Source organism: Heliangelus exortis, chromosome Z, assembly GCF_036169615.1.
Source record: "Heliangelus exortis chromosome Z, bHelExo1.hap1, whole genome shotgun sequence".
Classification (NCBI taxonomy): domain Eukaryota; kingdom Metazoa; phylum Chordata; class Aves; order Apodiformes; family Trochilidae; genus Heliangelus; species Heliangelus exortis.
Genome location: NC_092454.1, coordinates 39319931 through 39344935, shown reverse-complemented (window position 1 = coordinate 39344935; position 25005 = coordinate 39319931). Strand labels below are relative to the sequence as shown.

The 25005-nt window shown below is 39.3% G+C and overlaps 1 protein-coding gene across 2 annotated transcripts in view; it reads right to left on the bottom strand.

Moving 5' to 3' along the window:
- PCSK5 (proprotein convertase subtilisin/kexin type 5) overlaps positions 1 to 25005 on the bottom strand; it is a 260142-nt gene that overhangs the window by 77703 nt on the left and 157434 nt on the right. For both annotated transcript variants that reach the window (XM_071731597.1, XM_071731598.1), the window contains exons 11-13: positions 18967 to 19084; positions 17736 to 17924; positions 8090 to 8226 (exon numbers count right to left, since the gene is read on the bottom strand). In XM_071731597.1, the coding sequence (XP_071587698.1) occupies positions 8090 to 8226; positions 17736 to 17924; positions 18967 to 19084 (444 nt within the window). The remainder of the gene's footprint in view (positions 1 to 8089; positions 8227 to 17735; positions 17925 to 18966; positions 19085 to 25005) is intronic.

Genomic DNA, 25005 nt, shown 5'->3' with positions numbered 1-25005 from the left:
TGGCCTCACCCAGAGAGTTGTGGCCAATTGTTCAGTGTCCAAGTGGGAGCGAGTGGCATCCCTCAGGGATCAGTACTGGGACCAGAGCTGTTTAACATCTTTGTTGGAGACATGGAGAGTGGGATAAAGTGTATCCTCAGCAAGTTTATTGATAACACCAAGCTGTGTGGTGGGGTTGACACCTTAGAGGGAAGGCAGGCCATCCAGAGGGACCCTGACAGGCTGGAGAGGTGCGCCCATGGCAACCCAATGAAGTGCAATATGGCCAAGTGCAAGGTCCTGTACCTGGGAAGGTGCCAACTCCAGGCACAAATACAGGCTGCTGGGAGGATGGATAGAGAGCAGCCCTCAGGAAAAGGACTTGGGGATGTAGATAGGAAGTTCGACATGAGCTGCCAGTGTGTGCCTGCAGCCCAGAAGGCCAACTACATCCTGGGCTGCATCAAAAGAGGTATGGGCAGCAGGGAGAGGGAGGTGTTCCTGCCCATGATCCACGCATTGGATCTAGATGAACTTTAAGGTCCCTTCCAGACCTAACCATCCTTTGATATTTGGCAGAACAGACCATCAGGAGCAGAGAAAGTCATAATCGAGTATAAGCTCCCAAACCAATCTATGATTTGTTGAGTTCTGATCTCTGTGTTTATAGTTTTTAGACAGAAAATTAACTAGGAATCATAAAATCAGCATCTCCATGTTCCCATAGTTTTGAAATGAGAGGTCTCCTTTTTGTCCAAAGTAAAATACATACACCCGCTTTAATTTAGCTTAAGCACCACTTGTAATAGGAAGGAGACAGGACAACTCTGTGTTCACACATTAGAATTCCTCCTCTGCCCTTGCCTGCTCTAAGTTATGATGAAAACAGTCCTACTGAGTTTGTAAGCTGCAGGAGTGATTGGATCAGCAAACCCCAAGGAAAGCACATTTACCTTGAACAGGTAAACTGCACATAGCCTTCATTCCAATGTGAATAATTTAACAAACCAAATTTCAATGAAGAGAAAGACAAAGCACCTTATCTCTGTCTCTGGTGGCAGAAACATTAATGGGCCTTTCTTGGCCAAAGCAGAATTGAAACAACATTCTTCTAGAATAGCCAATCACATGCACATGCCCAATCATGCTAGCCTTTATTCTAAACACAAGGCTCTTAAGCACTTCAGTTTGCACTTCAGTCATGTTTCTTTATGTGTGCTTATTCATGAAGTAGAAAAAATAAAAATACTTACACTTAGCTAGGCTCATTGGAACAGTTTTAATGACTAGCAATAACCTACTAATTCAGGAACAAACTTACTTAAAAATCCCTCATCGTTAAATATACAAAGATAAGTTTTTATAGCTTCAATTACTTTAAGTTAATATCAATGTCTTAACATTCAGAATAGATTTTTAGCAAATCAATTAGAAAATCCTTACTGCTTTGTGAGATTACATAGCTGCCTGGGGTGGAATGGATCTTTTATTCACTAAGTTAAAAACTAATTCTATTGCTACTGTCATTTTAGCCATAAATATATTTCAAAGAATAATTTTTATTTAATTTTATCTATCAGAAAGCAGTAATCAAACAGCTATGTCACTTCCAATGTAATAAATAAAAGACATTGTCTAATCAGAGTAAATTTCAATTTAGATTTAGTGATAAAGTATTTCAATACACTAGTAGTATTAACCTGTCTAGTATGTTTTAATCTATATTAATTGAAGTTCTATTTCACCTCTGATTACTTTTATTAAAGGGTTTCCACCTACCTTGATGCAGTATTCCAAAGGCTGAACTTTATTCAGTATTTATACATAAACAGTGTGGTATTTTTGTCTGCATGTAATGTATCTCTTTTAAAATGGGTATTAAGGTCTAAATTTTCAGTAAGTCCAAAGGCTTGGACTCATAAACAACACAGAAATGTAAGCATGTACTCCCATGAGTCTCTTTGAAAGCCCTTCTCTCTGTCTCCATTTCTTTGAAAGTGCTCATACGGAAATATGTGAATGAAACTGAACTATGCAATGGGAATTCAATGTAAAAGAATGACCATAGCCTCAAAAATTCTCACTATGAACATAGTTTGTGGAAGGAAGAATGCCAGGTCTGATAACTCTGCCCATACAAACAGGAGCACAATATAACCTACCAGTAGTGGCAGAAACCCATGAATTTCTTTCTATTATATAATGGGATTCTGTATCTGCATAGACAGTGAAAAATGCCACTTTTTCTTGTGGGTAAGATAAAAATACAAAGCAAAGAAAACCAACATGAAAATAAATTCCTGGAGCCTATGTAGCTGATAGAGGCCAAGTAAATAGGGGCCTTCCACCAGCCATGAAACTCACAAACATTACCAATTCTAATGAAGACATGTCTGATAAAACTATTTTCATCATCCAAGAAAAGTGATGCCTGCTTTGAACTTGTGCAAAGCATTTTACACTGTCCCACAAAACAGCCTTGGGTCTAACTTGGAGAGACATGGGCTTGATGGAAGGGGTTTGACTGACATGGGCTTTGATCATTTGGTGCATAAGGAATTTTATGGATCACGGGATCACTGAGTCTTTCTCCTTGGAAAAGACCTCTGAGATCATTGAACATTACCTGATTCTACACACCATTAACCTAACTCTGTCAAGGCTATGCTTAAACTATGATCCTAAGCACCACATCTATGTCCTTTAAACACCTCCAGGGATGCTGATTCAATCACCTCCCTGGGCAGATATCCAATATAAACCTCATCTGGTGCAACTTAAGGACACTTCCTCTTGTCCTGTTGCTTGTTACTAGGTCCCCACCTCTCTTTAACCACCAGCTCTTTTTTGTTGCTCTTTTTTGGACAGAGTTCAGCATCTCAATGTCTTTCTTGTTGCGGAAGCCCAAAACTGAACAGAATATTCAAGGTGCAGCCTTACCAGTGCACAGTACAGGGGGAAAATAGTTTCCCTGCTCCTGCTGGCCACACTATTTCTCATATAAGACAGGATGCTGGTGGCCTTCTTGGCCACCTGGGCACACTGCTGGCTGTCAACACCTCCTGGTCTATTCTGCTGGGCAGCTTTTCAGCCATTCCTTCCCCAGTGGCTCCTTCCCCAACTGCTTCCTTTAGCACTGCATGTTGTGACCCAGCAGCAGGACCCAGCATTTGTCTGCCTAAGTCTCTCTGTAAAGCCTTCTGACTCCCAGGCAGATCAACTCTCTCTCCCAACATGCTGTCCTTTGCAAACTTACTGGGGCTGCACACAATCCCCTTGTCCAGATCACTAACAGAGTTATTAAAGAGAACTGCCCCCAGCACTGAGCCCTGGGCAACACTGCATGTGACTGGCCTCCAGCTGGATTCAGCTTCATTCACAACAGCTCTTTGGGCCCAGACATCCATCCAATTTTTCATTCATTGAAGAATACACAGGTCTAAGCTGTGGGCAGCCAGTTTCTCCAGAAGAATTCTGCGGGAAGAAGTGTCAAAGACTTTGCTAAATTCCAAGTAAAAGACATAAGCAGCCTTTGCCTCATCCACTAAGTGGGTCACCTTGTCATAGAAGGAGATTAGGTTCAGCAAGCAGTACCAGCCTTTCATGAACCCATGTTTACTTGGCCTGATCATCTGGTTGCTCTGCATGTACTGTGCGATGGCACTCAATATGATCTAGTCCCTAACCTTTCCTGGCACTGAGGTCAGATTGACAGGACTGTAGTTCCTCATATTCTCCTGGCCCTTCTAGTAGACAGGCATCCCACTTGCTAACCTCTATTCAAGTGGGACCTCCCCAGTTAGCCAAGACTGCCGGTAAAAGATGGAAAGCACTTCTGCCAGCTCCATCAGTATCATTGGGTGTATCCTATCTGGTCCTACAGACTTGTGTCTGTCTAAGTAGTGCATCATGTTTCTGACCAAGAGAATTGGATTGACCCCTTGGATTATGGTGGCTCCATTCCACTCCCCACCCCTGTCTTCCAGTTCAGGGGGCTGGGTATCCAGTGAACAACTGGTCCTATTACTGAAGAGTGAGGCAAGGCAAAGAAGGCATTAAATACCTCAGCCTCCTCCTCATCCCTGATGTCTATCCCTGCATTCAATAAGGGAGGAAGTTTTTAGTCTTCCGCTTGATGCTAATATAGTTATAGAACCATTTCTTATCTTTGACATCTGCAGCAAGATTGATTTCAAGCTGGGCTTTAGTCCTTCTGATTTTCTCCCTGCAGAGCCTCACAGCATCTTTGCAGTTATCCTGAGTGGCCTGCCACTTTTCCCAAAGGCCATAAACTCTCCTTTTTCCACTAGGTTGCAGCCAGATCTTTTAATTCAGCCAGGCTGGTTTTCTTCCCTGTTGCTTCATCTTTTGGCACAGGGGACAGCTTGCTCCAGCACCTTTAAGATTTCCTTCTTGAATAATCTCCAGTCTTCCTGGGACTCCTTTGCCCTTCAAGATTTCATCCCAAGGGACTCTGTTGACAAGCTCTCAAACTTGTCAAAGTCTGCTATCCTAAAGTCCAAGGTGGAAATTCTGCTGACTCCTCTCCTTACATCTCCAAAAATAATGAACTCTATCATTTCGTGGTGGCCTCAGACCATCATATCCTCCACAAGTTCATCTGTGTTGACAAGCAACAGGTTCAGCAGGGCACTTTCCCTAGTAGGCTCCCTCTCCAACTGCAGCAGGAAATTATTCTCTACACAATCTAGGAACCTCCAGGAATGTTCTATCTCTGATGTATTATGTTTCCAGCAGACATCTTTGTCTCAGACTTCCTTGCCTTGGTCTTTACTGGAAACCCCTCTCCTCATGGATGTCATGTTGATGGCCCACAAGATGGAGACCAGCAAGACAAAGCTGCCCCAACTTTAAGTGAAGACAAGGTTTGTGACCACCTCAGGGACCTGAAGATACTCAAGTCCACAGGACCTGATGGGATGCATCCCAGAGTCCTGAGGAAACTGGTGGATATAGTTGCCAAGCCACTCTTCATGATATTTGAAAAGTCATGGCAGTCAAATGAAGTGCCTGGTGACACCATAGAAAGGAGGACCCTGGGAACTACTGACCTGTCAGCCTCACCTCTGTGCCTGGGAACATCATGGAAGAGATCCTCCTAGAAGACATGCTAAGGCACACAGAGGACAGGGAGGTTATTCAAGACAGGGAGCATTACTCTACTAGGACAAATCCTGCCTTACCAACTTAGTGGCTTTCTACAGTGGAGTGACTACCTCAGTCAGCAGGGGAAAAGCAGTGGATGTCATCTATCTGGACTTCTGCAAGGCCTTTGACATGGTCCCCCACAATATTCTACTCTACAAGATGGAGAGATATGGATTCAATGGGTGGACTGTTCAGTGGATAAGAAATTGGCTGGATGGTCATATCCAGAGGGTAGTGGTCAATGGCTTGAAGTCCAGATGGAGACCAGTGACAAGTTGTGTATCTTAGGGATTTTATAGTGGGACCTGTACAGTTTAACAGACAGCAGGATGGAGTGCACCATCAGCAAGTTTGCCAATGACACCAAACTCAGTGGTGCTTTCAATAAGCCAGAGGGGTGGGATGTCATTCAGTAGGACTGGGACAAACTGAAGAGCCCAGAACATCATGAAGTTCAACAAGACCATGTGCAGGGTCCTGCACCTGGGTCTGAACAATCTGCATAATCAGTACAGGCTTGGGGATGAGGCTTTAGAAATCAGTCCTGCAGAAAAGGACTTGGGGATGCATGTAGACAAGAAGCTGGACATGAGCCAACAGTACATGCTTGCATCCCAGAAGGCAATTTGCATCCTGGGCTGCATCAAAAGAAGCCTGATCAAGAGCAGTGAACCTGCCACTCTGCTCTGGTAAGATCTCACCTGGAATATTGCATCCAGCTCTAGAGCCCTTAATACAGGAAGGACATGGATCTGATGGAGCGGGTCCAGATGAGGGCCATAAAATTATCAGGGGGCTGGAACACCTCTCCTACAAAAGCAGGTTGAAGGGAGCTGGGGTTATTCAGCCTGTAGAAAAGAATCTCCAGGGAAACCTAATAGTGACTTTCCAGTACCTGAAGGGGACCTACAGGAAAGCTGGAGATGGACTGTTTGAGAGGGTCTGTAGTGACAAGACAAGGGGCAATGGTTTTAAATTAGAGAAAAGCAGATTTGGATTGGATGTTAGGAAAAAATTCTTTACTGTGAGGATGGTAGAAAAATAGAACAGGCTGCCCAGGGGAGAAGTTAAGGCCTTGTCCCTGGAGATATTCAAGGTGAGGCTTGATGAGGCTCTGAGCAACCCGATCTAGTTGAGGGTGTCCCTGCTTACTGCCTGGGGGTTGGACTAGGTGACCTTTAGCTGTCCCTTCCAGCCCAAATCAGTCTATGATCAAGGAAACTGAAGTCCCAGACAAGGTCAAGGGCAAGTGGTTGAGAGACTACAGAATACTTTGTCTGTCTCTTTATCCTGGTTGACTCCCACCAAGATGTCTGCTTTGTTGGCCTTCCCCCTGATTCTTCACCATAAACATTCAATACTACTGTTGCAATCATCAACTTCCAGGCATTCATACCACTCACTACATATAGGGCCACCACTTCTTATTTCTTCTGAAGAGCTTGTAAACACTGATTCCATCACTCCAGTCCATGTCAGTTGCCCCATCACACTTTCCAGCTGCACAATGGCTTCCAGCTCCTCCTGTTTGTTGCCCAACCTGAGTGCACTGCTGTAGATGCACTTCAGTAGCCCGATGGTCACACTCAAAGAGTTGTGGTCAATGGCTCAGTGACCAAGTGGAGACCAGTGATCCTCAGGGGATGGTACTGGGACCAGTGCTGTCTGGCATTTTTATCAGAAACACAGACAGTGGAACTAAGTGAGTTGTCAGCAAGTTTGCCAATAACACCAAGCTGTGTGATGCAGTTGACACTCTGGAGGAAAAAGATGCCATCCAGAAGGAATTTGACATCCTTGAGGAGTGGGCCCATGCAGAACACATGAAGATCACCAAGGCCAAGTGTAAGGTCCTGCAGTATCAGAAGAAGTGTGGCCAGTAAGTTAAGGGAGGTGAGTTTCCCTCTCTACTCCCCCTTCTCTCTCTCATGAGACCCCCCCAGGAGTACTGCGTCCAGTTCTGGAGAACAAACACAGGAAGGACATAGAGCTGTTGGAGCAAGACCATGAAGATGATCAGAGGGCTGGAACACCTCTCCTCTGAAGACAAGCTGAGAAAGTGGGGTTGGTTGTACTGGTGAAGACTCCAGAGACAGCTTATAATGGTTTTCCAGTACCTGAAGAGGACTAAAGCTGGGAAGGCACTTTTAGCAAGGGCATGTAGTGACAGGACAGTAGGTAATGGTTTCAAGCTGAAAGAGGGTAGATTTAGGCTAGACATTAAGAAGAAATTCTTTACTGTGAGGGTGGTGAGACACTGGGACAGGTTGCCAAGGGAACTTGTGCCCAGGGAATCACTGGAAGATTCAAGGCCAGGTTGGATGGGGCTTTGAGCAACCTCCTGTATTGAGAGGTATCTCTGTCTACGGCAGTGGGGTTGGAACTATGTGATCTTTAATATCCCTTCCAACCCAAGCCATTCTGTGGTATGGACACTGTGTGACTTCTTTCAAATGCGACACATGCAGTTTCGTACCTTTACCTTCAAAAAGAGTGCCCAGTAAAGATTTGGCTTTGCTTAAAGCACTGACTCTTGATAATCTGTCAGATAGTACAAGGGTCTGTCTCTGCATGAAGAATACATATCTGGTATGATGTACCTCTAATGGCCAACGTATATTTTTATACTTTGAGGTAACACGTGGCTGCAAGAAAGAAGGGAGTTCACTCCCAAAAGGATGAAATTCTCCATGGAAAGCAGAAGTAAATTCAGAATAAAAGAGAACCACGTTTTAAATGGCAAGTAACAGCAATAATGAGGAGTTCATTGGTAACCAAAGTTAAGAGTAATGCTCTTCACAGCTCTGCCTTCATGCTAAAACTGTGTGAGATGTTGCAGCTGTAAATAAAAGGTGAAAAACAGTCAAGGCAGTCTAAGCATCTGCAAGCATTCTTCTGAATTCAATTAGCCAAAAAAAAAAAAAAAAATTTAGAGTCATACCTGGAGTCTTGAAATTTCTCAGCTGAGATGGAGTGTCACAGATTTCCAAGATCCAGTCACCTGCTGCTTTTTCACTCCAGCAGTGAGTAGTCATGAACTCCCAGTTTTTGAATCCTTCCATGGAGTGATCAAATAGCCTATAATAAATCATTACAGTCTTTTAAACCACCCATTTTACTTGGGGAGCTAAGCCTTCAATTCTGCAAACTCTTGAATTACATGCTAATTAGCCAGTTCATTAGTCTATGCCTTTACATAACATTACTGATGGTGGTTTTCCCACACATATTCCAAGTACACTCAACAGTTTCTTGTTATTTTGATGGAAGAGATTCTTTACATGCCATCACTAGTCCTAAAGTGAAAGGGAACGAAAAGAGATAAATTGAAAAAAAAAATGTTAATATTGTTTAATAGGATTCATGTGTCTTGGGAAAAGAGCATGCAATACAGCATATTTGTAGCTTTACCAGCATGGTTTAAACACAACTTGTGAACTGGAAAATTACTGTAACATTTATTTTGGGCTTCGGATTAGAATACTGAAAGCAGTTTAAAAGTAATAAAAGTATTAAGTGACAAAGATAATATATGTGACTTTTTGTGAGGAAATAAAATTTAATTGAGACACTGGTCTCAATCCTCAAGTGACCAAGGTATCAACCATTTCAAACATTTCACAGAATGGAGTTTGGGTAAAACAGAGAGATGTATGGCACCTGATAGTTTCACCTGACCAACAACACCATAATTTAATTATCTAGGTAATTAACATTTATTTTGGGCTTCAGATTAGAATACTGAAAGCAGTTTAAAAGTAATAACAGTACTAAGTGACAGAGACAACATATGTGACTTTTTGTGGGGAAATAAAATTTAATTGAGACATTGGTCTCAATCCTCAAATGACCAAGATATCAACCAATCAGAACATTTCACAGAATGGATTTGGGTAAAACAGAGAGATGTATGGCACCTGACAGTTTCACCTGACCAACATCACCATAATTTAATTACCTAGGTCATGGGTGAAGAGGCTGGAGCTTAGACCAGGATTATGAGTTTCTAGCATGGGGGCCTGCAATCAGAGACTGCAATCTAATGTTTATTCCATAGGGGAAGAAGGGGCAGAACGACTGGCAAGAGATTTTACTATCCCAAATTGGAATTTATTAATGGGATTTTGGAAAGACATGAGAGAATTTGCACTTTTATTCAGTGCTCATAGCATGTTGCCTTGTACCTCAAAGTTATTGACGGGAGGTGCATTCTAACCAAGGCTGTTGTCTCCAATAAAAAGGCAGAGCTCAGCTTTAAAAAATGCACACACATTTATCAGTTACATAACATATCAGTTACATAACATTATCAGTTACATGCATATATATATATATGATGCATATATATATTATATATACATATGTAAACATACATATATGTATGTATACCTATTTATATATATGTTACACACACATATCAGTTACATAACATTATCAGTTACATGCATATATATATATATGATGCATATATATATTATATATACATATGTAAACATACATATATGTATGTATACCTATTTATATATATATTACATATATTATATATATTATATATTTTATATATGCATATTTACACACATGTACGTATGTATGTGTATCACTAATTTAGTCTTTATATGTGAAAACTCCACAGGTAATAGCTATACAAATATTTTTCATAGAACAGGTCTTCTTGTAGATTAAAAACCTTTTCCATAAAATAGTGAAAAATCTAGTATTAGATTACAAAAACATTACATTTTGCACGCACTTGATTTTTTACTGCTATTTTCTAAGCAAATTTCAAACTTTATTCTTAAAAGGTTGTGAAAACTGGGACAATGGGAATACTTTTGGAGCACTGTGTATATGTGGTGATTTATGGTAAAAAATGTGACAGGGGATGTGAATAAAATGCTGTACTTCTCGCTGAAAACTTTGGTCAGTCAGAGGCATGGGGTCAGGTACTGTGTATCCACACTTACTGCAGCAGGACCTGTATGGACCTGTGTACATAATGCACTTTATCCTAAGATTGATTTTCATGTTCTTATTTGTGTAACCTTTTTCCATTTTAAATGAATGCCTTTAATAGTACTTTAATAGTACTCTTTTTTATTAGTGCTGATAACATTAAATTATATATATATTTAGAATTACTGATAAGTGGGTGAAATTTTCTTCTGATGCAATTGTGTCTGTCTGTGTGTCTATATATGTGGTGTATAAATTTTTTCCAGCAGAATTGGCCTGTTTTGTGTCAGTGTTAAATCAGTTGTTTGAATGCAGCAGATCTCACAAACACACGACACACTTCATTTACTGACTGCAGTTTTTACCCAGTGTTTGTATGTGGGTATGCTGCATTTAAGTAATTATGTAGGTTATTTCCAACAGTTGGGCAAATTGCCGTACTGTGTTTTGCTGATGACTTATGTACTGTCTTTTAAGCACCCTGTCAACCCATCAAGGCAGTGGTATCCCTCTTTGCCATTGTGGCACCTAAATAATGTAATATTATGTAGTACTGTACAACTATATTGTAAATTATGTGTTCACTGGGCTTCTGTTCATATAAACAGAAACACAAGTTGATATTTATTTTTATTGTAATTACTCCAATATTTCGCACAGTATTTTTTGGTTAAGGCTTATGGATATAATTTTTTAATTTTAAATTGTTAATCAGATTTCCCTTTTAATATTGCATAATTCTTTTAAATGATTTTTAGAGGAAGAAGCAAATATCACTTAAGACTTTATCACAGGTATATAAAAACTTCTTTACCTAAAATATGCTATGGCTGAAACTGTAAACTTGAAAGGTTCCATGCACAGATGTGGAAAAAATCCAATAACATTCTTTCACAGAAAAATTGTCTAGTGTTTTTTAAGGAATACTTCTTTGGAAAAGATCTGAATTCTATTAGGTAAAGTTTAAACTGAACTCTTTTAATGTTTGAACTTTGTTCCTACAGAAGAGTCTACAAATGAGCCAAGATGCTACAGACAGATCAGAAGAACAGTTAAAAGTAGAAAGATACTAACTCTGAGGCTGTCTGTGTGCCTTGAACATACTCAATGGAGCAAGAATTTTTGTGTTGGTCTGTGTATGCACTAAACTCTCAATTAAAAAAAAGCTGTGAGGCAGTACCTGCAGTTCCCTTTCAGTGGTGTTAAATGAATGTATCGAGTCATCAGATGTTCAGATGTACTTTTTCCTACTCAGAAAAAAATACAGAATAGGGAGTAGTATCTCGTAAGAAGCATGGAGTCATTCCAGTTAGCTGACTTTGCTACATGTCAGGCTGATGCTGAGTCAAAATTAATCTTAAGGACACACTTGCACACAGTTTCTTCCATACTGTGTATATTCATGTACATGTAAACTATCAGTATATAGTCTGATGAACTGCAAGCTGACCATTATAAATTATTACAGATTAAAGTAGTTAAAGTTACTAGAATATGATAATTTTTATGACCATGATCATATGCATCTGCAACAGCTGTACTAGCTCAGGTAGCATGCTATTAAGTACTAAAGTGAGTAACAGCATTGGAATCTTTGTATCTTATTTGCTCACATAACTACAGCCAGAAGTATAGAAGAATATAACTTCAATCAGAAAAAATTAATCAGAAAATTTTAGACTCAGAGAAAGACAAACTAATTCCACTTTCTTGGAATTTCACAAGGGAGAACATAAGGCTAGACTCTCAGATTTAAATCTACTAATGTTAAGAAACCATGCAAACAAGTGTGTCATCTTTTAATCAAAGAATCTCTAAGTTCCTAAATGCTCAGAAGACTTTGTCCTGATTTGTTTTAATTTTTAATTTCATGTGAGAAAAGGCATTAGAGGTAGTGGATCCATTTCATAACACTACCACCACTCATCATGAATATGAAAAAGTAAATGCATAAAAAGAGTGTCAAGATCTTTTTACTCATCTCAGAAGGTGCAGCTGCACCTGACTGGCAGCCACACTTTGAACTGGCCACATCAAGAGCCAGGAAGCCCTGCACTGGCTGCTGCCAGGGGCTGCAGTGCAGTAGCTGACAAGAGAAGGATATTTGCTACTCAGCAGGAGCAATCTTTGTTTATGATGTGCTCCAGCCCATTTAACTGGAAGTCTTGAAATGCAAACTGGCCTAATTGGCAATATTTCAAGCTTAGAGTCTGAAAGGAGTACAGAGTCTCTTCCTGAGCTGTGCACCTGAAAATGCTTTGGGCAAATATTCTCCTTAGACCAGCTCTTCTCCACAGGGCTCAACCACCAGCTCTCTGTGAGGTCTAGCCCCTGAAGAACTATAGACAGCTCAAACCAAAGCTTCAGCCAGACCTTACTGATCACCTGCACTGAAGTATCTGGGGAAAAAAAGAAGCACTTAAAATGTATGCATATACATCTTATTAAAAAAAAATAAATATATATATATATATCCATTGTGCATCTGGTTATCACAATTAATTTTATGAAGTGATTAAGATCATGATAAAGTTTTTTGGAGAGCAGCATGAACAATAGAGTACAGTGCCTGCCAGCCTGAAGCAGCGGAGAGCACAGCAGCCACTGATTATGGAGAGCTTGTCCCAAGAAACTAGATGTACTTTCCTCTTAAGTTTGCAATAAGCCTTCAGAAACCTCACTCTTAACAGGCAGAAATTCTAAAGCAGGAGTGTGAATGAAATTGGTGCCATCCTAGGGGGACATCTGATTAGAGTAAGGACAGTAGGGGACACCGACCGTCCATCACACAGTCCATTTTGTTCCACGTGAAACTCAATGTAAAAGATTAATTCACACTTATTTTAGTAGCTGAGGCAAACCTATCTGCAAGAAGTAAAAATTCTGGGCATACTTCTTCAGTCTGCCTTAAACAGCTCCTGATGTTTCTATTCGATCCAACACAAACCTCAGAAACTCAGACATTTAGCTGAAACTAAGTATCTCCTTAGCCAGTTGCCTTCATTTCTGCTTTGACTACAGAAAAGTAATCCAAACTTCTAATGAAGGGTTCTAATTTTCTACTGAAACAGAACTTGAGGTATTTAATTCTCATACATACCAACCTTACAGATCCCTGATTAAGTCTTTGCTAGTGTAGGTCACCAAAGAAAGACATGTGTCACTCTAAAACTCAGATATCTCACAGTCATTCTTCCACATTTTTTTGAGCAAGTTCCAATATCAATTTTAGAGTTACATGGAGGATAGCATCACTTGCATGCATTCATTTACTCTTTTGCACATAAACCCAATTAGTCTTTCTAATGACTAGAAGAGCTAATCAAATAAACAGTATTTTTTCCCTTTTTGATATAAACAAAAAGTATCCCTAGAGATTCCCAGCCTATCAACCATTAATACTTGCAGAGTACAATAAAAAAAAGAAAAAAAATTCTATCATGACCTCATAAAGAACAAAACAAAACAAAACAAAACGTTTCTGAATGAAATAAAGCAGCAGATACTAGATGGTATAAATAGTTTTTCAAGAATTACTTCATCCTATAGACACAGTAAAAGCAGAGGATTCTTGTTTGCTCCTGCTCAATGTGCCTTGTCATTTTCATCGTATTTTGGTACATAAAATGTTTGGTTTGTTGTTAGAGAATAATGTGTTAACTGTAATAAAGATGTAAAATGTACCAGTCAGTCCAGAAGTAAAAATATGCCTCTATAAAGAAAAAGTTTACTCTGCTTTTGATCACCAAGACTTTTTATGAAGCAAACTAAGATTAGATGAGAATACCTATTTTTTGATCTAAGAGTTTCCTGCAGAGGAGGTTATTATTAAAATTTACTGATTATCTAAGATTTCATGGAAGCAAAAAGATGGTCATGAAAATATTTCCCTTTGTTACTGAACAGAGGTATTATTAATGTCAGCACCATTAAAGCATAGGAAGCTAGTGGCCTGGAAACTTGCCACCACGTGGCTAAAAAATTTCAGTTACGCAGTTTAAATGGCAACAGCTGCTTTAAATTTAAAGGGAAAAAACTAAACAAGCCATGCCTTCAGTGGGAGACAAACGAGCCCTAAATTTCCTTCTTCTATTCTCTTTGAATTTAGATTCTCCCCCATAGCCCTCCTGCACTGAATGTTTGTTAGAACTGACCTTGGTATGTCTCAAAAACACTCAGAGACCCATGCTGCCAAGTCCAGTGGCCAATTGTTTTTAAAAAGGGGATACTGTTCCCCTTTGGACTTAACTGTAGCCTCACCCTCACACCAGCCAGCATTTTCCAAGTCTGTATTTTTCTCTGCTGCAGTACATCCAATGTAATCATGTTTAGTACTTTCCAAACAACAAAGCAGATGTTCCCTGTAATGCAGTTTTTGAAGAATGCATGAGGCTCAAGCCAGTGACAGTGTAATCCACCAAATGCCTGCAAAGGAATCCACATTGCCTCTGACTAACAACTTTTCTAACTGAAGTCATTTTGGGGGATGCCAACATTAAGGATGAAATATGCAGAAAAAAGGCCAGATATTGCCTGGAGGGACCTACTTGTCAATGTACCAGAAACAATACAGTGACTCTTCTTCCAGAACTGGTTGAGAAGTGCACATGTGTAAAATATACCTTTTGCGTTTTCAGACTTTTTACCAGCAAACTGTTTCAAATTAAACCCATATGAGTAATGCTAAAGCAATGAGGTTTTCCCTAGGTTCAGTAAAAACAGCTGGTATTGCTACTATTAATCATCTTAAGTTTGCATTAAAAGATCTTGTATGTCTGAGAAAAGCATCTCAGTCAGGTATCAGCAATGTACAACAGCCTTTGGGACTCTTGTCCATAGAAAAAACAGCCCCAGCCCAGACCACTTGCTGCCAAGGCATCTTTGCATGTACTTGAATGCATTTATTCTGGTGCCCTCATCAATAATACTTTGAAAAGCAAATGCCTCAAAACTAAATTTTCATACTAGTAAGCAGCAACACTCCTATTCCAGGTTTTATGTTATAGCATGATTCTAAGACATATAAGCTCAATAACACTTGGTGTACTTCTGATAGCAAGACCACTAAGCTGTAAGACTTCTTTTTCCAAAACCAACCAAACAAGTCTTATAATACCATTTTGAAAAGTACTATTGCATACCCATCACATTACCTTAAGAAAGGGCTTGTGAAGACTCCAGATACTTCAGGTCTAGAATTTGCAAAATACATTCATTCCTTAATATTAGTAGCCCAGAGTTGTCAATTTCAGCCAAATGTGACTAATAAGTCAATATATCTCCAAAGCTTGTATGGGAAGGGAATTTCTATATGAGTGTTTTCTCTGCCAGGAATAATTTCTTTTTTGGAAAATGGCAAAACATTAAAAGACCTTTCAAGTTTCTTTGTTTTCTGGTTAGCCTTCTGACAGTATAGTAAAAGAAACAGTTGAATATCCCCTTATTTTAATACATTCGTTCACATTCTCTGTACAGGTACAGAGAATAATTACTTTCTAAGTTGCAGGAATTACAAAGGGATCAATTGAATTAAACTTTGTACCTATTCTACATGCCAGTCATCACCAGTAGTGAACTGTGAATACTGGAATGTCTTTATCTCCCACTTGCTGTGAGTCAGCTGCAAGACATGAAAGCCTCAAGCCAAAAGTTAGCTGTGTTAAGACCACTGGGTTTACACAAGATTGTTTTGTTTGGATACCTAGTTGGAGAATTTAATTTTTTTTCATTTTGAAGGATGGAAGAACTGCTGCATAACAACAGAATATAAAAAACTAAAGGTTTTCTTCAAACAGAAAAACAAAAGCCTGTTTCATAACTGCTTAGAAGGTAGAAGTCTGCCTCTGCACTGGTCAGCAGAGGACAAATTCTTTGTTCAGTGTATCAGGGAGATACACAGATGTGTGTACCCATATGCTTTATCAGCAAGTCATTGACGATACTCATAATAAAACACAGGAGATTTTCTAGAGGGCCCTAAAATTCCAGGACAACTTTCTCTCCACTTGAGGAACTGGTATCTACAGACTGAAGGGTATTTTCAGTACACCTTTCTTCTAAATTAAACCTATTCTCTAAGGGAAATGTGGGTTCACACTTCAGTCAAAACCATATCCATTTGAGCTCCACCTATCTCCAAAATGTGTCCTGCCTTTCAAAAGGAAAGATAAATCCCCCTAACACTGAGGGAAAAGAAGATACACAGGTCTCTGGGGCTAGACAGTCACTATATCAGCAAATTTGTCTGGGACAATTTGCCCTGAATGGTGAGGCAATTCTAAAAGCTAGCCTTTTCCAGTTCATTGCAAGCCCTGACAAATAGGACTGGGAATATAAGCATTTGAGAACACCTGAGTGTGATAGCAGAAGAGTTATCACAGCATAGGTTTGGCATGTTGCAGCTTTTGCTGTTTCTGAGATATATAACATCAGCTAACATATCAACTTTTGTGTGGGAGCCATGCTCTTTGCTAAGCAGAGTAGCAGTTATCTAAATCTGCTAGTCACCAAGAAAAAATTTTTCCTATCATACTCTCCCATCAGGGAGAAGATTTTCTAGGCAATGGGAGAAGTATAGATATATTTGTTATTGCAATTGCAACTTATTCGCACATCTGAAAATGGAGTCGAATATGAGAAGGTTTCTGGAATTTCTTAGTGCTTTAGCCACAATTACTAGGTGGCACTGCTCTTGATGACTGATGTAGCAAGATTTGTCTAGGAATGTTTTCTTCCAAGAAAATTTCTGCTGCTGTACCAGAGAAATAGAAATATGACTGGCAAGTTATTCAGTTTACCGTGGACAAATACTAATGATGCCCTGCATCTCCAGGCACTGAAATGGCACTCATGCTGGAAATGCACTGCATAAAAAGATACTTGCTTGAATCCCATCTGGAGAAAAAGAGACAGTTTGTTGCAGTGTCATATTTTGCCCAAGAATATAATACAGAGGTGACAGAGTGAAAATAAGGACTGATCTTTCTAAGTTGTTGATTTTAGAGTGTCTGTCAAAAGAAAGTATTCATCACAAATTTGTAGGATGAAAGAAATGGATGACTTTTAAAAATTATATTATACTGTTTACAAATGGACCCATTTCTTTCAAAATACCAGGGCAACTTATTAGTGCTGGTCTACTAGAAGCACTGCTGAAGCCTTTCATGGGTTGATCATATTACTTCAATATGCAAGGGGAAAAAGGAATAGGGAAACTGGTAACATCCTAAGTAATAACTATATTCACAGAACTTACAGAAAACAGCAGTAGTCACCTACTCTTCTGTTTGATTTTTAATAGTAGTGAACAAAGGAGGAAAATGTAAAGTAAGTGCCAGTAGTATGTAGAAACACACCACTAAATAATTACTAAGCACACAAGACAACTGAAATTGACTGATCTTTGTTTTGGAGTTAATGTTCTTCAGTATCTTGGCAGTCGACTCTTCTACTGATATAGACAGAGACTGCCATCTTTGAAGTCATTTGCACTTCACTCTCCCCATCTCTCAGAAAAAGTAATTAGCCTGTGTCAGCCAGAAAACCTACTTTAATGACTTGACTGTTCTTTGCTGTAATTTCAGTGCAATCTCTGCATGTTGCCTGGACAGTGAAGTTGCGTTGTCATACTATACCTGTTGGCCAAGAGCTGTGACCTAGTTCCAGAAGGAGAGGTTAGGTAAATTGCCAGGTCTCCACGACGAGGGTGAGTAATGGTGATGCGCACAACGACATGCTCCAAGTAGATCACATGATGGTTAGGATTATCTGAGCAGCCAGTGGCTTTGTAAATTGAGCGGACAACACTGTCAGGTCGTATTGTTCTATAATATAAGCATATAAAACAACATAAGCATTTCTTGATTGCTTTGTAAAATACAGCAACTATGTATTTTTTGCTTAGTAGTGAATCACAGTGTTGGACAATTGTTTCTGAGAAGTCACTAGCCTATAACTGCTAGTTTTAACACTTCCCAGCTGAAACTATCATCACAGAATAATTACTGCAGCTAATGGTGACTACTTGGCTTTCTGTTAAGCATGTACACATGCTAGAAGAGGACAGCTGAAAAGCTGTAATAGGAATAAACCTTTGGGACAGAGCATTTTTGAGGATTAGTGGCCAGCTAAGAATTGTTTGGATTGTCATGGGATCACAGCTGGTTGTTAAGGCCCAGGAAATGCCTGGCATAGCCATAGCCACTGCTTACGTAATAGCAAGTATTACATGTTAACTGTACCAAACAGCACTTGGCTCAGCTGGTTTAAATTGGCATGACATCCTTGCAGACTACACCAGTTATGGATCAAGCAGTAATCTTAATGTGTGCCTTATGACTGATGCTGTCTCAGTATCCACAGAATCTGTATGCAAAATTTTGCTTTTAAGCTTCGTCCTATGGAAACCCTATCCTAGTGAGCTGAAAACAGTTTAGTCTCAGACTCTGACAGGGACTCTCCCAACACTGTTTGACAAAAACAGTATTTTACAGTATTTTAATGAAAAGAGTATTTGCTCATGAGATTCTGGACTGGTAAGTTCATATTCATCTTACAAAGGTGACTGCAGTGCACTCAACCAAACATTCTTCTTTGGTGCATCATCTATACCAGAATCAATCATTATCCAGTCTGTCTTCTTCTGCACCTTCAACTTCTGGGGTGTACTTTGAACTAGGGCTTTTTTCCAAGCACTACAGGGAACAATGCTTACAGGGGAATGATCTGACATCTGTGAAGGTGATGGAGATTCCCCAGTATAGCTTTCAAAAGGACACTTTAAATTACAATGCAAGGGGGGGGTAAATTATACCCAATATATTTCCATAAATTTATGCCAGCAAGAGTTTTGGCAGCGAGTATTACTTGATTTGCCGATCTGTGTTTTCCACACACACATGCTGCGGAGGGACTGTTGTCCATTTTTCTGCTTCTATCACCATTGCTTCAGCATCCATCAGTCCAAATCCATAGAGGTGGCTCACTGCAAGGTACAAACAGAGTGACTGAGACTATAGAATAAACCTATTTTTCATAATAGGCTAATTCCAGAGAGTTATACCTTAACAGAAGCTGCATCTTTTCTACTTCTTCCTTGTTTTCACACAAAGCTCAAAAATCTCTTTGACAGAAACAATAACTTTATCTAATTTGTTCACTGAATCTGTTCACTGCATAATTAAAGAAGTGGCAAATGGCCATCATGAACAACTCTGCTTTACCACAAGGAGTATGAACCAGAACTGCAGAATGCCGGGGAGTAAAATTACCTCTGAGTCCCCTGGGTCCATGTGCCTAATTCAGCCCAGTCCTCTCATAATATTAAAAGGTGTAAAGAACCAGAAACACATGCACATATTTATATATTGAAGGTAACTGAGACAGTGAATATAAGAAGGAACAGACTATCTTTTGTAACTGCTGCACACATATGGATTTTCTCCTATTCCTGTGTGCAGCATAGTTGCCACTGCCAGCCATCTAGATCCAGAATCTCCCTAAAGCTGTGTGCACGATGAGGATGAAAATGGTATTTGAAGCTCAGGGCCCTGAAGATAATCTGATTCTCTTGAAGAACCTGTGTCAGACAGCCTCCTTCCTCCACCTCCTTTGTAGTTCTGCATATGAAGGGCAGAGCTGCAGATGAAGTTACTGCTGAAGAGAGATGTTAACATTGCTGCTGACCTCTAATATTACTTAGTGCATTCATGCCTAGAGTTTAGCACTCTGTTAATGTTCATTCTGGCATATTTCACCCTCATCTCAATCTGCCTTTCATGCCATGGGGAGACAATAATGGTCCCCTTGCAAGTAACTCAATGCCTAGTAATGCAACCTGAATGCCATCTGCTCAAAGAAGCAGAAGGCTTTAAAGCACCATCTTTCTTAGGATACAAAAAAATCAAACTTTCAAATGCCCACCACCTAGACAAAGTGAAGTATTTCCAACAGGCTTGTGTCAATTGTATATATATATATGGTTGGTTTTTTTTTTTTGTAATATTAGGGTAATTAATTTGATGTAACTATTTCAAGAATTCCAGAAGTTCACAAAGGCTAGAAGCTTTAGTTACTGAATCAGCTGTGTGGTTTTGGTTGCTGTTCCAGTCAAAACAGGAGTCTGCAAGTGGATTTTGATGAATTAGAAGAGCACTAGTCATGTTGTTTTATTGTGACAAATTAGTGCTCTTGATAAAATTCTTTCAGGTGAAAGAAAAAAGCTTGCAGAGGGAGGAGTTTAGATCACAAATATTAATAAATCTGTTTTGCTTGTTACCAGACAGTGCTACCAGAAAACTCAGAAGTAAGTGCCATTTTAATCAGTAATGAGAGAAGGCATGGTGTAGGTATTTCCAACTGCACTTTGCAGAGGTTTTGTGAAAGCAGACTCTTTTCATTGCCAGACCAGAATTCAAAGGACTTCATCCAAAAAAACCCCAACCTTGTCAAACAAATAACAGTTCAAAGCATAAAAATAAGCAGTGTTTAAGGATCCCATCTTCCAAATATGATGATATCTAATACTATGTAAAACTGCCAACTGAAGAGCATTCCTTAACAGAAAATACAAGATGTAGTGACTGTGTAATGAACTGGGTTTCTTCCCATCTCCTTCCCCTTCAGCCCCAAAGTGAAGAGCACAAGGTATAGAAATGTTCATTTGGAAAGGACTAAACACAGCTCTTCTGCCAAATGAGGTAGGTGCCATCTTCAGAAATGAAACACAATTACCAAAATATATAAAAAAAATTAAATTCAGCCCTCCTTCATCCTTCCGAAGCAAATCCTCCACCCATCCTTTCTTTAATGTATTCCACAAACAAATGCACTGGGAAAGATGTCCTATATTTACAGATAGGTGGAGACAGCCAAAAAAAGGGCAAGGCAACTTTAGATGGAGAAACCGCTTGTACTTTGAAGATGATTGCTGTAATGGGGATCTCCTTGGTTGTAGATGTCAACTGATGATGAGAGCATATTTACTTCTGAAGTCACGTCTGTTCATACACTGCATAATTTGCTCTGATACTTAAAATTTTAACTAATAATCATCCTGTCTGCTCTGAAGATCAGTGTGAGGGAAAAGAATGTCAACTCACATGGTCTGTAACTGTACACAGTAATTCTGCATAATACTACATTTAATCAGTGAAGGATTAATATTTAATGAGTGGAAAAATCTTTTAAATTAACCCATGTAAACTGCTTATTTAAAGCCTGACAGGTAGCAACTTGCATTGCACTAGAATTCTGCATATCCAGTTGTGAGATGCTGTGAGTTCAACCCAACTACTTAGCTCAAAGCAGTGACATTCTGATGGATGCTTAGTTTTAAGGCACCTCAGATTGTTTTGCCCCTTTATGCACTTAAAAAATATAAATAAAATCTAGACAGTGAACTTTGTATCTTTCCAACCCTAGAAATTACTTAGAAGACAGAATTGTGTTCAGTCTTCTTCCAGGACAAAAAATTACCATGCAAGGTTATGTGGTTGTGTTAATCATCTATGATTCAATGCTTATAATCTCATGCATGACAGCAGAGATGGGAGGACTGAGAGGTTTTGCACCTTTTGGATTTTTTTTCACAGCTAAAACAGAAGTACATTTTTTCCTTGAAAGGCCTTCCCATTGAAATAAAAACTCCTTGACAATCAGGGGTGCTCCTAAATCCTTCTATGTGGGAAACTCCCAGACTGCTGACATTTGGCTGTCTGTAATGTTTTAACTTCAAAAACTCTGATCCAGTGAGTTCATTAGCAGTTCCAGGTACCAGCACAAGCCCATCAATTTCAAAGACTGAATAATAGCAATTTGGGAAAGAACCACTGAGTTAACAAAAGTAGTTGAACCCTGGAGCCTTAGAGAGCAGATTTTGCTACCTTCAAATTGTGCCTCTTTATCTGTGTATATACTAGTACTGCTGTGAATTCTATGCCAGGGTGCTTCTCCCAGAGGTTAAAAATTAGCTCAGTGGACCACATGGGGCCGTAAATATCTTCTGGGAAATATGTGGAACAGCCATTAATTTGTATGAGAATGGTACTGAGATCACTTCTGCTAACTCAGAATAGCAATATTTGAAAGGTACTGATGATTGCAGAGTAAGATAAGCTGACTGCAAGCAAAAATGCCTCAGAACCTTGCACATATCTACTAATGTGTTTTACATTATCACTTCTGTGAACTGCTGCTGGGCTCAGTTGTTGCTAGGAGTCACTGAGCATGTCAGAGAGGGTACATGGCTCTTTTGTAAGAAGGTGTTTGCCTGTTGAAGATAGAATAGGAATGTGAGGTTGGTGCAATGTAAGCTGGTGATTCAGAAGCAGACTGTTGTTTTTCTTGAGCTGATGGATGGGAAACTGATCTCCTTGAGATCAGTATCTATAGGCAGAACTACCTTTGAATCATCTCTCTACTCATGCATCAAGGCAAACTGATCCATTTCTATTTCTGCAGAATTACAGGCACACACAGAGCTTTTCAGATGCAGGATAAGTTTCAGAGAAAAACTTGCCTCCTACAACATAGAGTAAATATTGAGTTTTAGCTATCTCTTTACTCTTCTTATCATTAAAGAAAACAACATTTCTCAGAGCTCAAGTCCATTTATTTATCCCTGGAGCAATTCCTCTATTAGTGCACCATGAAATCAAGGCCTTCTCAGGATAGACTTCCCCAGCCTTTTCATAATCCCTTTGTTTTGTCTGAAACCAGTATTGAAATTCAATAACTCTCTCATTTATATACAAAGAGTATGTAAAGCTACCCCCAAATCTAAAGGCAGAATGTATATCTGACTTGACTGGCCTGAGAGAAATATGAATGGCTCGCATTGATAAATCATAACATAGAAACAGGCAGATTGCAGGAAAACTGGGCCCAGGCACTGAGAACACAGCAATTCCAGTGCCTCAGTGCAGCTAAAGTTGATTTGCTAGGCTGCAGTTTCACTGCCTGTCATTAAGATGTCCCATCAGTCGCTTAGATGCCAAGCCTCCCTTGCTACTTCACTCATCTGACAAAAATAGTTACAGAATATTAGCTCCCTACTGTATTTTTGACCTTCAGTTATATTTTTTGACCTTCAATATATTCTGTATACACATAGCAAATACTAAATCAGAAGATAAAGGGCAGTAAATTCAGTTTGTCAAATTATGAATATGAAGCTCTCCTAAACTAGAATTGGCTGTCCAATAAGTAAATTATTATGGCTTGTTCATTTACTCTATTTTAGGATCCTGACGCAGTCTCATCCAAAATAAGACCAACAAAATAGGAGACTAAGGTGCCCCTTATTCTGTGAGTAGAAGCTGTGAGACTCTCATCCAGTAAATATTTAAAACCTATTCACCTCAATATTTCTTTTACATCTTATTTGCAAATATAAACCTCTACTTCTATATTACTTTAGGTTTCTGTCATTTTCTCAGTGTATCTGAATGCTTCAACCAGGATAGAAATTTGTCTAAAGGAAATTAAGAGACAGAAAAGAAAAATGGTATGATGACACAAGACTTGAGCTATTTTAATTTTTTTCCTAATATCCTAAAAGCACATTAATATTGATTGAAAATTCATCTTGTTTCAGTCATATTCCCAGTTTGTGTCAAACTATGACTAGTAATCTGTAATAAATGGATGTGATTTCTGAAACATAACTGCTTTACAAGCCAATAACACAACCATGCAAAAACATTAATTTTTATTCTTGTAAAGCCAACTTCTTCATGCTTTTTAGATGAAGTACATTATTGGTATTTTTATATTTTACACAGAACCAACCCATCAATTTTTCTGCTTAAAGACAAAGCAAACAGCAAACTCAACCCCAGAAAATTCCAATATACCCAGTTATTCAGCAGGGATTGTAGAAGACTGAGTTCTTACTTATACCATTACAACAGAGAAGGATTTGATGAACAGACAAGTTGCACAACAGATGAAGCCCCATTCAACCTTACCTTTAGCACTTTCCATGATGGAGTATCCACAAATCCACTAATTTACTGTTCCAGTGTCTCATCACCCTCCTCATAAAAAAAGCTTGATTATGTCCAATCTAAACTAACCTCTTTCAGTTTAAAACTATTGCCCCTTGTCTTGTCTTTAAAAGTCTTTGTAAAAAGTTTCTATCTTTCTTTTATGACCTTTTATATATTGGAAGGCCGCAATAACGTCTTAACTGTAGATTTAACTGATTTGACAAAAAGGAACAGCCCTCTGGATTTTACTTTTTTTCTGTCTGCCAAAAAGCTCACATTTATTGGTAGGATAAAATATAGATTTCCCATGAACACTGGTGGGACAGCTAGTAGAAGCTAACCATTCAGAAGTCAGTGTAGTTTTGAATGTTTTCTGTATACAACTCTGACAATGCATCATCTGCTGTGAAACTTGGCAGCTCCTTTAAACAGAGCCCTAAAACACACCATCTTACAACATTAAGGAATTAAATACAAGATCACATTTGCAACTGCATCCTGGCAGTATGTTTTTCTACTCCATGAATTCTAAACATACGGTTATTAAGAATAGACACTGTCTGAAAAAAGGGAATAAGAGCAAAATACACTTTTGGGGCATCAGAGACTACTAGTAGCAACAGCAAATATTGCCCACATACTTTCCCCTCTAGTAAGCCAGCAGTCTTTGGTCAGAGGTCATTAGTCTTGGGATTCAGCCACCCCGCAATCCATCACCAGCACTGAATCTCCATGTGAACCCAGCATGGCCATATCAAGTCCTCTTCTGCCTGCAGCAAGACCTGAATTAGTTCCCAACTTACTTCTCAGAGGTATGAGTAAACTAGGTTTACACAGTTGCCAGAGCACATGGTATCTGCTGTACCCTGCAAATGCATATATTTTCCCCAAACTCAAAGAAAGCAGCAGTGAGCCT